Genomic DNA, 19,497 nt, shown 5'->3' on the forward strand with positions numbered 1-19,497 from the left:
CGTGTAATTGGCAAAAGCACCAGAGCTGCTAAATACAGAAAAATGCTAAAGGGGGTGGCAACCCTAACTGCTTATGTCCTCATGGGTTACATTTTAATTAAGAATTAGTATAGATAATTCTACAGAATATGCTATTCAGTACTCACAGAGGATCAAAAAGAAAAACAAAACTTAAAAAAAAAAAAAAAGAGAGAGAGAGAGAGAGATTCAGAGAGGCATGAAAGATGAAACAGAAAGTGCCATTATTATTATTATTATTATTATTATTATTTTTAAAGGACATTCTTCTATTTCTTGTATACCTGCATCTTGAGTCTTGAGTATCGTGTGCCAGTTCTAGGACCCTCCTTTCAAACAGGGATTTAAAAAAAATATAGAGAAGAGCAGTAAGGAAGATAAAAAGTATTGTAAGTTTCCTTGTGAGCAGAGTATGAACAGGATAGACTTCATCAGCTGGAAAGGGAGAGCTGGGGTGGTATATAAATCACCAGGAGCCTGGTGAAAGAGGAAAGGGAGTTATCTGCCACTGTTTCTTACACTGCAAAATCTAGGGACATCAGAAAATTCTTCACAGAGTGCATTTTCTGCTGTGAAACTCAGGTCCATGTGTCACTGTGTACTGAAAGAGCACATGGGATCAAACTCAGATATATTAATGCCACAGAACATAATGTTATTAAACATTTAGCAGAGTTCACACAAGGCACAATTTTAATGTTCTGCTATGTCTTCTTTTCCCTAATGAGTGAAACAAGAGGACTCTTTGTATTCCAGCCTCCTTCTTTCATTCTCCTGAACACCTATCACACTACAAGAGGAGGACATTTAGTCTTGGTACAGTTTGGCAAGGAAAATCTTTCCTATGCTTTCTGAAATAGGAGTTATAGTCTTACCTGTGGTAGGCAGAAGGTCACATTGAGAACACCATAGGGAACCCAAGAATCTACAAAAGCATTGGCTTCCTTAATTTGACAGGAGACAGTGGTATACAATTACACTTTAGGGTAACAGACTAATATTTTAGTACTAAGTGAATGTATGCTACAATAATAAAGAAGGCTATTGAGAACATTAAAAAAAATGCTCATTATATTTTTTAAATCATACACGTGCTTTTATCTAGAATTATAGCTGCTGTACAATGCAGTATGGCCTGTGCAATGATTACACAATGTCCTTCACCAGCCTGGGAGGCATGTCATTCCAGAAGATGCTTCTTCATCTCTTCTGCTATTTCCTATTCCAGTTCTGGGAAATATTTTGGATTTTTTTCATCCTTCCCCTTTGGTCAAGGAGCTTATACCTCACCGAATGTTCCTCCGATTTCTTGTGGAAGGCTGGGAAATTGGATCCTGAGCTGTGAGTGGGCCTCTTGAGGTGACGCAGCTGTGGTTTGATGGCTGGCAGTGACAAAGCAAGACCAACAATGGTTAAATAGTTACCATGCTTAGCATTCACTCACTGGTGGACTAGAAATTAATTCCTTCAAAGCTGCATCCATCCCCTCAGTACATCCTGTCTGTGTAAAGGAGGATTTCTCAGCCAGTGAACCAGGATTCTTTTGGGTTAGATAGATACAGGGGCTAGAAAATTGGTTAGAAGAAAGTTCAGGAATAAAATATAATAAAATGTGAAAATATGTATTATAAATATGGATGTAAAACTCTAGGATGAAAAATAGAAATCTGGGCAATTAAACACTTCAGAACACCTGATCTTGAAATCATGCCCTTACTCAGACATCCTAGAAACCCAAAGCAGCCCAGGTGGATTCCAAGGAATGTTCTAGAGGTTAAGAAACAACAGTTTAGACAGAAGATCAAAGTACCAAAAAGTCCGAATGAAGAAGCAACTTCTATATTTACCTATCCACAAGTACACAGCTAAACACCTCACTGTTTTCAAACTATCAGCAAACTATCAAACAAAATCATTTTAAGACAATAAATCTGGACTGATATCATGTTTCCCAGAATTCAGAAACAGGTGGAACTGAGAGGTTTTGTATGATTTTCCAGTAAACTACAGGGCATTGTGAACGTCACACATGGACCTGTATCAATCTGACCGTTCTCAGCTTTTTGACTGTGTTTATTTGAATCTATGTCTTGCTTTCTAACATCTTTACACAGGCAAAATAAAAACAAATGAAATATGACTATGACCAAAATGTGTTTGTCTTATGCTTAGTCATTAGTTGCAAAATAATGAAGTAATAACATGATAATTAGTATGATAAGCACTTTAAAGAAAAGTCATTGCTCTCAGCATGTATCCTAAAAAGAGAAAAAGATTCCCCTGTGTGAACTAACATCAAATGCTAGCACACAGTCACAGTCTCATCTTGTTAAACTCTTTGAGTGATTAATCATACTCTAAAATGTCTTGGAAAATAAAAAAACTATGCACTTCATAAACCTTAGAAAAACGCATCCAGATTTCTGCATAGTCTTATTCTTTCCTGTTCTCAACTAAACTAGACTGACATTCATTTAAAGCTTCAAAATATCCATTAGGTGAGTTACTGTTCTTTGAGGCGCATTCATTTTCCAGATTCATTCCGTTTTCTTACTCAGCATGGATTCAGCCAAACTGTTATTGGATTTTCCATTGCTCAGCATGAGAGAATGTTTATTTTTAACTGGAATTTCACTGGAGTTGTTGCCAAAAGAGATGACTTAGCTAATAAATACAAGTGGTTTAACCAGGATACTGACAGTGCCATTTATCATCTTTGTACAAAAGCTGATAAAGGGAATCCATAATATTTAATTTCTTTGGGCTTTATTGATCTGAGGTAGATGGTGCTGAGGAGAAGATTCTCTTAAGACTCCAGAGATCTGTTCCCAGATTTCTCACTGACTTCTCATCTGACCCGGACTGTAACATTTCTCCTAGTAAAATGGGAATAAAAATGAGAAATACTTACCTTTTTCTGCTTGCAACACTACAATGAAGGACTGCCATCCTTGTACCACCCTTTGCCCTTCCTGAGGGACACACATACTTTTAAATGATGACTATATTTTCAAGGAGGTCTGCTAAGCAGAAGGGAGCATAATGCTCACTATCTGCTTCTAAGTTTTTGTTGAAACATTATATGTTGGGTATGATTCACTTTAGGTTTAACTACAAATTCAGAGTCAAAGTGAGGCAGAATTTGAAGATACTTGCAAACACATTTACAGCAGACCAGCTAACAGGTTTCAGAGAAAAATGTACCTTGTACAAATGTTTATGTGAAGGGACAAAAATGTTCATTTCCCCATCCCTTCTTCCCCCATATGTAACACAAAAGCAACCTACTACAATCCATGCAGCTCTAGATATATTAATAGCTTGAGGCACTACACCAGAAGCTATTCTTTTGTACAAACAGTGATGGAAGCTCCCATAAGCAGCCATAGCTAATGTGTAAGAGACTCATTTGGAAGTGGTGGCACATATACAGAAGGGCAGGTGAATAAATTTGCCACAGTCTAAGCCATTCATCCATGAATCAAAAAAACACAGGGGTACCAAATACTGCCCCAAGTTCTGCATTTCAAATTGACCCTAAAATATGCAACGCACTCCCTGGGTGAGGTCAACTGGCATCAAAACCCACTTTGAGGGGGAGTCCTTGAATTAACAGTGTAGACAATGACAAGAGTTTCAGTTTCATAGAGAAGATGAACATAAGAAAATAGCTTACTGAGGAGTCTGCCCTCTGTTGACTGAGTATAACGGGCATTTCACATCTCAGCTTGAATTTAAGTCCTGCACCTGAGTCTGCAGGAATTATTATATACTATAGTCAAAATTTTAGCTGGAATTTTCTTGGTTCCACTCAGTCTCCTGGAAATTCAATTTCTGTTTCAGATTGTACTGATCTGCAATAGTTTTGGCCTTGTTGCAGTGGGAAGGAAATTATTATTGACGTAACTGACAAAATAAGGTATCATCACCTTGAGTATTTCTATCAAAAGTTGTTATAGCAACAAACACTTTTGTTATTACATAGTAATTCCACTCTGATCAGAAAACAAAACAAGACTAGGCAAAACGCTTGTTGCAGGAAGCACGGTCGAAAGCACGACAGACACACAGTAGAGTCAGATCATGCTCCATTTTATTGCCCGAATAGCCTAACTTTTATAGAGAACTTAACAGGGGTGGACAGTGTTTCACACAAGATTATTGGTCAAAGCACTCAGAAAAACAACCAGAAGAAAACAACCCCACCTGCAAGAAAACAGTCCCCTTGTGATTAGCAGTCACATAGACCTTGTCCTTGAGGCCAGCTACTGGTAACAATATTTTCCTGAATTCCTCAATTGGGCGATGTGGGAACACTGTCATGGGAACTTCTCATAGTTGCCCTGGTAGCTTGGTTTGCTCAGCTACAGCAAGCCATGGGATTTTTGCTGTTTCAAGAAATCCCTCAACAAACGCTGATACCGTTTTCTTTTCCTTTTCAAGCATTTTACATCAGATACAAACATTTCTATTCATTCAAAAAGCACATCCCTTCAAAAAAAAAAAAAAAGCCATTGAAATGTCATTTTCTTTAATGTCTTCATTACATTCACTGAGTGAATAGCACAATTTTTACTCAGAAAACCTGCTGGGGAACAATTTGATTCTGATAAAAAATCAGAACACAGTCAGCTGAACAGCCACAGTTCCAAAAGGGGTTTGAGTGCTCTGTGCTGATACTTAGTACCAGAGGGAGAGGAAAAGCTGAGGGGAAAGAAAGCAGGAAACCAGAAGGGAGAAAACCCATACAGGCTACTCAGGTTTCACGTCTTTCCCCAGGCTGGTGGCAGATCCCTACTGCCACCTCTGCAGGAGCACCCAACCATGGCTCACCACCTTTGCAAGGAAGGAGGTCCAGCAGCGACACGTGCATGATTCACTTGACAGCACAGGTACTGGAGGAGGCTCTGCAAAGCAACACCAGTGAGTCTGGATGAGGATGAGGAATGAGGTATTGCTGTCTCTCCTAGCTGTACTCATCTTATGAGGGTACACTGTGGCTTCACAGAGGCTCTGGGGTGGAAAGCGTCTGGAACACAGCTTGGTCCTGACAGTGGTCTTTTTACTCTTCTCCAGACAGGCAAGCACTAACAGCCTGTGGCATAACATGGACAAGGCAGTAACACGTTCCCTTGCCAAATCATCTGCAGTTAGTGGCCTCCGGGGACATCCTGAATTCAGACCTTCTGCCATTTCAACCTTACCTCTCATCCCCCTGCAAGAACTATGGCAACTTTTGCCTTCAAATACTATGCAGGCAGGATAAAGAAAATCCTAGCAGAAGGGCTACAGGACACATGAAAGGCTGTTATAATCAGTAAAGGTGATAAAGGTGATTTACTTATTTAGTTAAATAATTCACCAGTGAAGTAAGGGAATTATTTCATCAGGCATTTTTACTATGAGATGATTCAGGAAAGCTAGGGATACTTATGTTCCTAATTCAGTGTTCTGCTGCTATATCAAAAGAGTATGCTCAAGAGGGCTTATTCTTTTGTCTTCTTTCCCAACAAAGGAGGTTTTCTGCTGTAAGTAAAGGAGAGTCTCCAGGACAAAGAAGCAAGAGAAACACAACTGTATTTCATTAAAGACACACAAACACTCAAGAAATATTCTAAACCTGGGAAGAATCAGTCTGAAAAAAATCTGTCTGCTCGCTCATACAAAATTCACTGTTTTCTCCAATGAGACACCTCAAGTTGAGAGTCTGAAGACAGCTACCTCTTGGGGAGTCACCATGGCAATAGCTGAGGGTTTAGTAGCTAAGGATGAGATTCTTCTGTCCAGGTATGCTTTTTAATCTACTGACTGAATGCATATTATACTTTTCTCCAAGTCCAGCCATCTCCTACATTAGCACCTAGCCTTATGTGACAACCTGAACACTGTAAGTTCCTGCTCCATAATATTGCATGAGATCCAACTTTCAGGAATATGAAGATGTGACATAGCTTGTAGAAAACTGTGTTGGTGGCTATCATCTGCTATATTAGTTTTCTCTGTACTCAGAAGAAAAACATGTGGGGAAGGAACCCTACCAGTTTTCTTCTTTTACACTCATCTATTAACAGAAATTGCACAAGAAGCAGAACAAATAAAATTGTTTTCCCAGGCTTCTATACCTACCAGACAGTAACACTTCTCAGGTCCCTATTACTGCAGAAAAAAAAAAATGTGACCGCTAAAACTGTTACTATGAAAATGTGACTTTTAAAATTGGAACTTCTTTCTCTCCTCCATGCTGAAATAAAATGCCTCAATGATAATGTCAGACTTTTCTTCTCTTTAAAAGGTTCCAGTGAATAAAACCAGCCTTTAACAGGGTCTTTAACTCACATATTCATGCTCTGAAGTTTCTGTAATGCATCAGTTTTCTGCAGCTCTGTAGCCAAATGAATGAATCAAAGATTCAAATTAAATAAAGAATTCCTACTTCGCAGCTTTCCCACTTGTCCTGTTATCAAAGATATATATATCTATATCTATATATGTATGTATATAGATATATAAAGCATACATATATGTAAAAATTGGCAGTTCTAGAGAGGGTGTGAAATATGTAGAAGAAAGGGAGAAAAAGTTGACCTTCAAATACCTATTCTCTAGTCAGGGTACACTGCAAAAGAGTGGAAGTACACCCTGCAGGCCTGAGAGACTTCTGGTAAGACAGGAACAGATGGCAGCCAGGGCTTTCTCTGGTTTCACGAGTAGTCAAGCCCTGTGGGAGCACTGCCAGGGCTCCCTCCTATACACTGCTGCTTAGGCTCATAAACCTTCCCCAGCTTTGTGACCTCTTGGAGGTTTCTTCCTCCTGCTCACTTCAAATCAGCAAGGCATAGATTAAAAGGTTAGTGATCATCATGAGTGAGTGACTGGCTGGCAGAGAAGTAATGGGCTCACGTGCATATGTTGCCTGCTCTTGTCAGCCTCCCTTCTTCAGAATTGACTAAACTCAACAAAATAAAGCTCACATTCTTTCTCAAGTCATTGCATGAGATTCACAGAAAGAACAGTAACATTTTCTCTAATTGAAAATTTTGTGTGTATTTACCGCAGAGTGTTTCTTAACTACACATTAATTAGTGGCTGCCTCCAGCAAAAGCAACCCGCCTGAAATGTGATCATATAGGGCATAAACAAACCAGCACCATAATGGCTGTAAACAAAATGCATCACTGGGCTACATAAATAGAAAATATGGCACTATTATCTACTCCCAACCCGTATTTTAAGTAGCTGCATAGGAAGGGCTGATTTGCATACTGTACTAGAGTAAACAGTGCGGTGTAAGCCACAGTAACAGGGCACATGTAGGAAGACATCAGCGTTCAACAGCCAAATGGAGAAAACCCACTGGGTCCCTGATCAATGCCAAAACATACAATGAGGTGGGAAATCTTTAACAAATGAGAGTCAAAACACAGCTCATCATTTCCACAAGTGCCAGCCAGGAGGCACCTTTACATAATTCAATGTGAGGTTGTCACAGTGAGTGTTGCTACTGGAAGTAAGGCAGAACTGGCAACAAATCCACAAAGTGTCCTTTAGCAAAAAAAAGAGAGGTTGCTGGGTTAATTGCTCCCCTCTCTTACAGAATTCCCCTACTGCTGGTTTTCTGTTGACCAGTTAACAGATCCCTAGATCTGATAGTTTTTTAAAGGGGAGTAAACAATATTCTTAAATAACAGATGAGTAAACTGGGGCACACAAGAACCATTTAAGCAAGGTCAGCGAGCAAGTCAGTAATAAACAAGGGACTGTACCTGGTAGCTTATGGCAAAACCCTCTCTTCTGCATTATATTTGCTACCTTCCTATTACAATGGTGGTCTGGAGGGTGAGAACAAAAGTTACACATAAAATGGAATGCAGGATTTGTTGTTTGCAGGTAGTCATTAATGAGTTGATTGATTAAAAGTGGTAATGACACTGGCAAAAATGGATGAAAAATAATACGTAAACATTGCTCATTAAAATTGAACACAGACCAATGCAAATATGCCAAAATGTATAAAAAGGGAACTTGTTTTGAAATTAGATCTGTTTACATTGCCTGCAAGTTATGGCTGGAGTTGACAAGAATGTTTATTCCACAATTTTTCCTTTAAAAAAAAAAAAAAGGTATTTTTTCTTCCAAAAAATATGTGTAGGTATCTAAAGAACAAGACCTCTAAATGCCATCTGCAAGAAAATTCTGGGTGAAAACATTCAAAGTAGTAGCCTCCCTGTGACTATAGATACAAGAATTTAACCAGTGCTGGGACCCTATGAGACACGTGTTATACATGCACCTAATGTTGATGGTCACTGCCAATGATGAGATACTACAGAGGTTAAGAGGACACATTTATGGTGCTTACTGACTGTACTTTCTATCTAAAACTGTCTCAGGTTAGTTACGTAGAGTCTTCATGTGAGCATGCTGACCAGTGGTTTGAATTTTACTTTCAGTGATTGTCTTCTTTTTTGTTTTCACACAAGGGAATGTTCCACAGAGCACAGTGTTTTACTAAGGAAAAACAATATTTTGAACTCTCTCACATTCCTGCCTGCTCTTCTCTTTACTGGTACCCACGTGGTGGCTGCAGCTGTGCCGATGGAAACAATCTGCCAAGGTGGCGGTCACAAAAGAGCATCATGCCATGAACAGCTTGGAGAACTGACACTGCACAGAAACATGCTATGGCATGTGGGCCTCTATATATAGAGCCACACCACACCTCATCTGCTGGCACAGCAGTCGCTGATGAAAATATCTGCAGCAAAACTTTTTGCAGTACTTTGCTTGAGATTTTTATTTCTTTCTTGGTGATTTCTTGTTGTTTTCCTATACATATACCTTTTCTTTCAATAACTGTGAATAATGCATACATGAATGCCTTTCTGTATGCCCATGACAAGATAATATCTTGACAATTTTTTCAAACTAAACCACTATCTTCTATAACTACTCCATGTTCCCCTCCTTTTCTTCTGACAGTTGTGTGGGACAAAGAGGAAGGGAATAAGAAAATGTCTATCATGGTGAAATAGAAACAGAACCATAGAATCACAGAATATCCAAGATGGAAGGGACCCACAAGTATCATAGAGTCCAACTCCTGGGTCCCCAAAGGACCACCCAAAACCAACCAACCAACCAAATAAAAACAGGAAGACCTGGGGGATAGGAAGGGCACACACAAAAAAAGCTACAGTTGGCTCCAGAAAACAGCTTCATTTTTCTTGTCAGCACCCATGTCATTGTGAAAAAGGCCCAAATTACATGTAGTTTCCTGATTGAATTAAGACAGTTTGTGGACAGTTTTGCGAGCCACAAAATAAAAGATATTTGTTTAAAGAAATGAAAGGCGGTGAAGCTTAAAAACAACAGTTCATTTGTTCAATCCCAGTGAATGGACTTAACTTTTTAATGCAATACATGAAAGTATTCCTTCTCCCACATATCATGTACTGCAATGCCTTTGTCCAAAGCAAATTATTATTATTGCCAACTGACCTGGCAATGTAAGACGGTTTGCTGAGGAACCTGAGCCTGGTGAACCAGCTGAAAGTTGCGTTGCACCTTTAAAGAGAAAGAGTAGTTTCAGCAGAGATAGATGAATAGTAGTCCCGCTAGCCACACAAATGCTTTTTGTAGTGCTGCCGCTACCATGAGGTGTTTGTTGTCTTCTTTCTGCCACTTCTTTTCAATGATTTTAAGCCAGGCTACTTTACTTGTGAGACAGGGCAAATAGGCTCACTTTTGGAGACCTTTCAATGTAGAGGAATCAATATCAAACATACCGTTATTCTTTTTATCGATTACTGAGATTGGGTGGAGATACCTGAGTTATTGATACTGGAAGTTTCACATTCTTAAGCAATAGTGGTTTTCCAAGGCTTTGGAGCCATGAACCATCACCACCTCTCAGACACCTTTCTCTTCAGCTATCTCCATGTCCTCACAGAACTGGCAATGGTAAATTTTATTGCCCAAGGAGGTTCTTAAGACAGTTACACAGCACTTACCTTGCTTCTGTATCACTTCAGTAGGTAGCTGGCATCACTTTGGGAACCACTGGTTGGTAGTGACTCCAGAAATTTCTGTCTCTGGCTATACACTCCAGAGAAAGGACTCTGATACTGTATTTGCAAGTGGAGTTAAGTCACTTAAGATGCCTTTTCCAAACCATCTTTTCTTCCATCATGCTTATGTGAGAGGCTGGATTTTTTATTTGAAGACCATGGTTGACTACATCAATACCTTCAATATCTATCCGAAATTGTATTCATCTCTACTTGAAGAACTGGGGGTAAATTAAGAATCAAACCAAGCCAGTAAAGGCATAATATAAGCAGGTACAGTGGTGAGCACATTCTTCAGGAAATTAATACCAATGAACCTTTCAGAGAGGAAAGGAATGAATTAAAGCTGGAGTTTCAGGTAAAGGGGAATGCATGAAGCCTTTCAGGCTTGTACTGAATGTCTGTGAATGTCACAACTTTCTTGGAGAGAATGGCTTAGTTTCTGCCATTGTTTATCATGATTATTTCTTTTTTTTTATGGAAAAGATCAAATAGAAAAACAGTAGTGATATGGGAAAATTCTATTCATTATTAGTTCACAGGTGCTTCCAAGTCTGTCTGTGTCATAAGCCAAGTCTACCTGTGCCATAAGACACTTTGTAAAAGACAGCATGCATAGACATAGTTGAAATGCTGTGAAAGGAAGTTTGTAAACAATACCAGAACATGGGACACCAGCCCTCTGGGATAGATACACGTGTTACAACTGGCACAGAAAATTAAAAATCACAGTGGGCATGAATGAGGTGTGTTGTTGATTGAGATGCTTTTATGTTGTGATTCCAATCTTCTCACGAGAGACCTGGAGACCTGAAATATCTTTGTGTTCGAACATAAGCAGAGTCAATGTAATGCTGCAACAGGCTCTACCAATCTACATGCAAAATTGACATCTTCACTTGTGATTAATTTCATGAGGCAGTTATATGAATCATTGAATAATGTGCTTTTCCGTCCATTTAAATGATAAAACACAAATACAACCAAAGATGTCAACAGTGTTTGCTGCCGATTTAAAAATGCACTTTGAATTTGAAAGAAAAATCTCCCATCTTTAAAAGCTGGATTTTGGGAAAGTAAGAAAGCCAAAACGAGAACATAACCTTTTTTGAGGATGAGCATCTGAGATGTTATTTGGTCTCAGAATATAAGGTAACACTTAGTTTTGAAACCAGTGAAAAGCTGGTGGGAATGAGTACATGCTCCCACAGCATCTCTGATTTCAGGAACATGTCGTATATTGATATGCAGACACTGGCAGTGCAAGAAGGAAGACTAAAATCAAGGTTTATGACAGACAGAGGACATTGCCACCTGGAGAAAGGGGGAGCAGCGAGGATGACACATGTAATCTTCAAACATGTACAGGTTTGAGAATGTGTTTAGAAATGAGGTAATGCCATTAACTCCTCCTCACAGAGAGTTGTGGTGAACAATGGATGAAGTCCAAGCAATGTTCCCACTATGCTTAGAAAAAAAAGTTAATTATTACTATTACTCTACGGGGAGCTGGATGCTGGAAAGCAAATGGCAAGTGTCATGCCTGGACCATATGTAGAAAGCACCAGAACAAAATGAACCCTTCTGCAACTTTAATTCAAATGGAGTGGAGACCTCATTGCTTTTATTTGGTAACAGGATGAACATATATGGACTCAGTTACAGAAAAATTGGAATGTTGAAAAATGCTTTATACATTTAAGAGACCACAAGCCTCCTCTTTCAAATAAGGAACTAACAATAAATACATATTGTTTAAAATTATTCTCAGAACATTTGAGAATACTTGCATTACATGGCATGATTCATTTCAGTTTTGCATTTTTTTTCCCTTGTGAATCTTATCAAACCAAATAGGTTTTTTCATTACCCAACCCTCCCAGTCCCAGGAGCAAACTAGCATGGAGTTTTACTTTGGGCATGGAAGGTAATTTGTTTTCCATACCCTGGTGCAAAATAGCATAACAACCTGCCTCTTTCTTCCTTGAAAAATGTTAGAGAACAGGTGTCTATTTTTCATTGTAGTTCAGTTGAAGAAAGGTATCTCCATTATCATTTCTGCTAATACAAACACACTCTAAAGTTTATGTTCAGCTTCATACATAGAATTCCCTGCAGCTGAGAAAAGGTTATTTTACTAGACCAAGATCCTTGAATTTGGTTAATTTCCCCTTATCCCTCCTACCAATACGTTTGATTATTCTTAACTTTATTTAGGACCTGTCACTGAATTTCTAACCACAGAGCAGTGAAATCTACTGTCACAGATAAGCCATAATGGTCACTCTTCCTCCCTGCTGAAGGCAGTCAGTGTGCTGAGGATGCCTTTGATGGAAGTGCCTACTCATTCACATGGCTGCAAGAAGTAGCATCACAATAGCAAAGAGAAAGATATCATCTTTTTGTGGTGGAAGCAACTCCTACCACAGCAAAGGAAGACAGCACTACCTTGGCTTTACACAGAACCACCCTGCTTTTAATGAGCTGTACAAGTCTTGGTTGTTTAGTCTTTGGCCCCAGATGCTGCAGTGGGGCTGGCAGTACTCTGCATGCAGCTTCCTTTGATTTCAGTGCAACTAAAAGAGTGATCAGGCCCTAGGTGTTATTTTGCTCTAAGCTGATGTTGCAAATGCAATGGCTTTTGTCTATCAGAGAAGAAGGGAGAGGAGAAAAGGGAAGGAAAATATTTCTGTTAGAATCTGGGCCTGTAGACAACCAGAAGGGCTGGTAAAACCCCAACCAGAACCCTACAATAAAAATAGCAAATATTTTAAAAAATTGCATATAAAATTGTATAAAAATATCATCCAAGCAAGAAGAAAAGGAAAATGCTCATTCTGTCAATCTACAGCGAGGTTTTATCACTAGAAAACGCCAATGGCCGTAAGTAGTTTTGTTTAATAGATGCACTCCTACAACCACCAGCAGAGACAATGGGATACATATATTCCTCCTACCACTGGATAGCTTCTAAATCTGGGGTTGTGACAAGTACACAGCAGTTGACACATATGCACTTAGAAGAAATCAAAAGAATACAAAATGCCAAGAGTATGCTGTGAGGCTTGTGAGTGCTGTGAGTGCTGTGGTGTGCTTAGGTATTAGTGTAACTCTGCTAAAACTGAGCTCTGGACTGGGAAGCCGTGATTCAAGTCGAGAGCCAGCTGGTGTGAAGTGGCTCTGTTTCTTTCTACTCTGTGATCAAGTCACCAGAACAGAGAGAGCTGGTGCCTCGAAGCCAGACATAGCTGGCTGATAACGTGTCACAGTCCTGCTTGGGCACAGGTGAGAACTGTCCGTGCTTGTTCATGGTGAAAAAGGGATGCTGAAACAAAGAGAGGGCGGGCTCAACAAATGGAAATGCCCGGCCCATGTTTCTTTTTAATAGAAAATGGTGGCATCAGCAGCAGTCATCTGCTATGCTCTTACTTTGAGCACAGTAATCAGATCTGTGATCAGTAATCCAAAATAGGGTTGGCCAGGATTGCAAAACCTCTGTGCCCATGGAAGTAGGGAGACCACCGTGTTAGGACACACATCTGCCACTAAACTGAGATGGGAGTAGACCTGCTCACGCTGCAGGTGGCACAAGTGGGATAGAGCTCTGCACCCACTTCAGAGGGAGCAGAATATGCACCTTAAAATGTGAAAGCATTCTTCCCTCCCTTCTGCCTGGCCAGATCCACGCAGCAATTTGCACAGAGGCTGTGTCATCAGGGCTTGCTCTCGTCCTCAGTGAGGGCATTCCTGTTTTCGAGTGCTGATGCTCAGACATCACTTCTGAGATAGATTAGCACTGGTCCAGCACATGCAAAAGCAATGGTTCTGTGGTTTTTAATTATTGTGTGAGGTGATGGATTAAAAGAGAGTAAAAGAGAAGCACTTGATTATGCTGTCATTTGCTGAGCATAAATGGCTAACATATGGTATAGATCATCAGGATGAGGTTCAATATTGTAGAATAAACTCGGAGGAGAAAGGAGCCAATAAGAAATGTTTAAGACTATCTCCTGAATTCATAGGGATGGGCTTGTTAATTCTAGTTGAGGCTACAAAAGTGTTGTCAGTTTCCATCATTTCCAATTTGAATGGATTACTATGCTTTTTAATTAAAAAACAGACCCATTGCAGAATTTGCAAGGACTAACAATGAAAGTGCTTCTTGTTGTCTTCAGCTAGGCAAGCTCATGAAACTTCTGATAATAAAGCAGCTTTGCACAGCACTACAACCAACGTTGTCTGAAATATTTTTTTTCTTCCAGACTTAGCTTGTAAGACTTTGTATGTACATAAGCAAACATTTGCATATTCAAGTGGTAGTTTGTAAAAATGCCACCACATACCATTTTTCTCTGGCATAACCAACCACATTTTGGAAAGGTTCTCTCCAATCACAAAAATTCTGTTTGGAAAAAAGCAACTTTGAGACAAATGGAATTTGCCTCTTTCATTCACCCATCAGGAACCAGGTTCACAGATTTCACAGAATTTTCTAGGTTGGAAGAGACCTCAAGATTCATTCTGCTGCTAAACCTCCTACTGCACTAATATGTAGTGTATACATATACCAGCCAAAGCTATACAGAAGATTGCACTTTTAGACAAGCATCAGGCTGCTTAGATTGACTACACTGAAACACATTAAATCTAAAATAGAAAATATATATATATATATTTTTTTTTCATCTGCCATTTATTTTGACACCAGGAAAAAAAAAAAAAAATAAGTTGGCATCTGGCATCTATCTTGCTTCTCTAAAATGGAAAAAAATGGTGATACCCATCATCTTTTTATAAGGAAACACAAAAATCTGACCAGAGTTTGTAAGGAAAGCTAGTTAACAAATTTTGAGAGAGTATATCATAGGCAAACAAATCCCTTCTTCCACAAAGGTGAACAATTCTTGCATATTTGTCATGCAAACCAACAGTTCAAATCACTGATTGAGTGCAGAACAGAGAACTGCTACCCTTTGAGCTACATAAATAATGAACAGTATAATCGATTTTTTTTTTTTTTTAAAGGAATAACACTTTTTTGTTTGTTTATTTAATTATAGTGTGTCCAGGAGTTCAAACACTAGTAGTGCTTGATCACCATGATCACCATGAATCAAATACCTGCTAATTCCCCAAACACCAGTGCCAGTTAAAGAAGGAAACACCGACAAGGCTACCTGCTTATCTTAATGGGGAGAAGTGTCTGGATTCACCCTCTCATATTACACAACAGTTTTGGGGATGTAAAAGATGCCTGGTACCCTTCCAGCAGGGAAGAATTTTCCAAGAGCACCAACCACCCCCACATAGAGGTGGAAGCATGCCATCTTTATCACACAGCTTCCCAGCTCGTTACATGCACTCTGACACCAGGATGCTTGGTGCCTACCAGTAGGACCTCCCAAATAATTTTGTAGGTTTTCAGCCTGGGGCCAGCAGTATGGGTCCTATATTTGCAACATTTCTGTATTATTCATTAATTGTATAGTCTAACTGAGGCATCTAAAAGGAAGGCATCGAAAAACATAATTTCTATACATCCAGGCAAAAATTAGGTAAGGATGCAACAACAGAAATCCTTTCTCACTCTTTATAAACATAGTCCATGACATTAGCAGATAAAGACCTAATTGTTTTCCTCTCTCTCTTTTTTTTTCCTTCTTTTTTTTTCTTTCATGGAATAAAATAAGAGAAAGCAGTTCTGTATTTTTTCTTTTCACTTTTATTATTTTTTACACAATTGCACAGTGGCTGATCTCTAGTTTAACTGGGAGGTGTCTAAACATACCATTCCTTGGCTCCCAATGCACGAGCACAATGCTGCAGAGTGTTCCAGGGAGGCAGGGGGGTCTGGGTATGGTAATATAGGTGTGATCTGGGATGGGACTCCATGAGATACTTTCATCTGGCCTACTGTCTTCGTAGGATCTCAGTTCCTAGATTTCACTTTCACTTTGTATATTTCCAAGCTAATAGAAAAGACTTCATGGGGATTTTTTTAAGTGACAATTAAAAAAAAAAATCTAAAAAATGCTAATAATCCACTGTACCAAATTCAGAAGAATTTAAAAGAGCAGGAAAATGTTAAAGCTAGCTGTGACTGGCTAACTGTATATTGCAAAACATTTTACTGCACACCTGTGTGCTGAGATCAGTAACTTCTCTCTCTGACTACAGCATCTTTTCTAGATTGGCATCCAATTCTGATCTGCAGTCCCTGAGCAGCAGTACATCTGCCACTTCCCTTATTAGCTCCTGCCAGTGGCAAATAACCCTGGCAATCCAGGAAAAATATTTTCCAGATTGACCTCATACCTTTGTGCCAATTCATAAGGAACAAGAACTGACCAGCTGTGAATTAAGCAGTCTTGCTTTGCTATCTGAAAGAAGTTAGTCCCAGAAAAAAAAAAAAAAAAAAAAAAAAAAAAACAGAAGCAGATGAAGAAAAAGATTTAGATTTATTTTAAAAATTATTCTTCTATGCACGACTAAGGCATCTTTAGTCACAGTATGTTAGGTAAAGCTAACTTAGAAAGTATTGACTAAATCATCCTGCACCTCTGACCAAACTCTTGGTCACAATATGTTCTCCCTGACTTCAGGGAGGAGTCTGACAAAGCTGGGACTGAGTCATTGCTGCAGTATTCCATTCTGCATTATTGATATTTAATCAGTGATGTCCCTTCACAGAGCCTGGTCCAGGCTGGAAGTCATAGTCTACCGAACTTAACCAGGGGATGAATGCTGATGGTGGGGGGAAAGAGGAGGTGGGACAGTGCTGCGTGGTGGCACAGCGCTCTCCCTGTCACACTGACTGGGGTGCTCGGTACCACCTAATAGCACCCCTTCTTTTTTCACAAAATCTACCCTGGAAGGCATACAGGGCTACCACTGAAGCAGGAGCTCAATACTGGGAACATTATGTGCCTTTATATTTATTTTATTCAAATGAGCTGGTAGAGTGATGCCAATGGTGAGATCTAAGAACTGTTATTTTTGTACATCTGCCTTCTGAAAATATGTGATTTAAGTGCAACCTTTTCACAGCATGAACCTAATCTAAGCCTCTGGCTTTGATCAAACTCTGGTGTCCAATAAAAGAACCCAAAATGTCTCTAGACTCGATAATTAAAACCCCAAATACAAACACTCCTGAGTGAGAAGGTATTCATGTTTAGATGCAGATTTACGCTGAGCTGACTGCTGTGATTTTTGCTAGTGTTATGTGAAGCTTGTCCCTGTACATGCGCATTTTAAGCAGGAACAGAGGTCCAAGCTCTAATATAGGCTGGTGGTGAAGTCCTGTGCTTTTGAATATGAAAAGGAAACACCAAAGTGTGGCCCTCCTAAGCTAATGTTTTGCATGTTCTCCACATAGCAAAGAGCCATGACAGCAGTCTGATTCATTGCAGAATACATACATGACTAACACAGCAAGACCATATCCTGAGTGAAAAGATGTTATGCAGAAAACAACTGTATGTGATTGCATGTGTGTCTTGATTTCCACATGGACAGATAAAATTACTCACAATTAACTGGATCCTTACTAAGATTCCAATCCAGAAAAGCACTTACTTACATATATTACACATTTCTCATAAAAATATACCCTCCTGAATCAAGGCCTGAGTGAGTTTTTTAACATTTTTTTCTCTAAAGTGGGCTAAAATGATGGCTCCTGTCCATATGTCTAACTCCACAAAGAGTTAGAGTTAGTGAGACAGTGATTCACTGACTCCAGCAGTGTATTTAGGACACATTTTCTCATTTTGTTTTTGTTTGTCCATACTTCTCCAGCCATGCTTTTCCTTCCTTTGTCCTGTCCATTCAGTCAGTGATGAAAGAAATATCACACTGAGATGAAAGTAAGAATTGATCTGTGTGATTCCCTGCTGCCCTTCTTCTCTTAGATCTTCAGGCCAGACAAAGTGTGGTCACTGACAGCCAATGAACAAATGTGGGAAACAGCTCATTATCTGTAATCTCAAGTCAAAGCAGGCACATCAAGCAGTACATTAGTACATACTGTCAGAGCCTGACAACAAAATTTGCCCTAAGGGAATATCACTTTCATTGATTATTTCTTTCATTTTACTAACTGCAAAAACACAATAAAATCAAGGCTTGAGTGAGTCTGCCTGCTGTTTAGAAGCAAAAATATTTTGCTTATCATTGTATCATCCATGAATAACATCAAATCTTAACAAATGGTAGATTGACTCTACAAATTAACCATTCTTACACGTAAAATCTTCTAAGGCAAGGGTAAAACTGATGTCAAATTCTGTCTACCAGGAATTGGAAAAAAAAAAACTCTTGGGGAAAAAGAAAAAGAGTAAAAGGGAAGTTTTCATTTGTTTGAAATTCTTTTGCATCATCCTAATGTTGGTTTCACAAGCTGAGACATAGCAAAGGGCAATACTATTTTTCAAAGATGACTCATCTATGAGCTCCACCTGTCCAGAAAATGGAACCATTTGCATCAGGAAATCACCAGATTTTTTTTTTTTCTTTTAAAGAAAAAAAATCTCCCCAAAACAACAAAAAATGCACACATACATAAACAAACAAACAAAAATAAATCTGATCCCCCAAAACAAGGCCCCCACCCTAGAACCCGGAGTCATTAGCTGTGAAGTAGCCAGTGGGAGGAGGAGTGTTTTGGAAGTTGTTTAACGCCTTCCTCAGAAACTGGTCTTTGCGGAAGGAGGAGGAGAACAGGAATGAAGAAGCTCAGCTAAAATGATGAAAGAAATTTGCAGTCTCTTTTTTTTTTATATATATATTTTTACTCTTCTGTATCTGGAAAAAAAAAAAGAAAAAGGAAAGTGTCAAATGCTGCCTTTCTTCCCTGTGTCCAAGGAGCAGGTGATCTGGGAGAGAAAATGAAGGGTATCAGTTTAGACAGACTCATTCCCTCGAAGCACTGTAGTTTTGCTTAACAGTTGAAAGGCTGCAAGGTGAGTTGCATGAAATCTGTGCCTCTTATTGACTTGCGTGGAAATATAATTTTGTCTTACACAAAGTGAAATCCATTGCTCTATGACTAATCCAGCAGAAATCAAACCTTTGACAATGTTGTGATTGTGTAACAGAAGTCATCCTGCTTAGATCAAGAGGTCCCAGTAAGTTTCTTTGCTTTAGAGCTCTATGATTACCCTTGCTCACTAGCTATTTCAGTACTTTTTTGGTCATAAAAGCAACAACATTGTACATATGGTTTGGGGTGATAAAAAGAAAATGCTCCAAACACAAAAGCATACTATTTTTTAAAAAGCTCCTGTCTCCCAAGTAGTTTGCAATGAAAAGCAGAGCCTCCAGGATGGATGGGTGTTTGAGACCTAAGGATATGCATATTACATTCTGCTTGACTTGTCTGTAACAGAAAACTGACTTAATACAGTAAGTG

The 19,497-nt window shown here is 39.2% G+C and overlaps 1 protein-coding gene across 1 annotated transcript in view; it reads right to left on the reverse strand.

The window, feature by feature from the left end:
• Positions 1-200: 200 nt before the first annotated feature.
• Positions 201-19,497, reverse strand: part of PDE1C (phosphodiesterase 1C) — a 308,560-nt gene continuing 289,263 nt past the window's right edge. The window contains exons 18-19 of the mRNA XM_032181068.1: positions 9,517-9,582; positions 201-1,400 (exon numbers count right to left, since the gene is read on the reverse strand). Coding sequence (XP_032036959.1) covers positions 1,231-1,400; positions 9,517-9,582 — 236 coding nt within the window. The 3' untranslated portion in view covers positions 201-1,230. The remainder of the gene's footprint in view (positions 1,401-9,516; positions 9,583-19,497) is intronic.

Source organism: Aythya fuligula, chromosome 2, assembly GCF_009819795.1.
Source record: "Aythya fuligula isolate bAytFul2 chromosome 2, bAytFul2.pri, whole genome shotgun sequence".
NCBI classification, from domain to species: Eukaryota; Metazoa; Chordata; class Aves; order Anseriformes; family Anatidae; genus Aythya; species Aythya fuligula.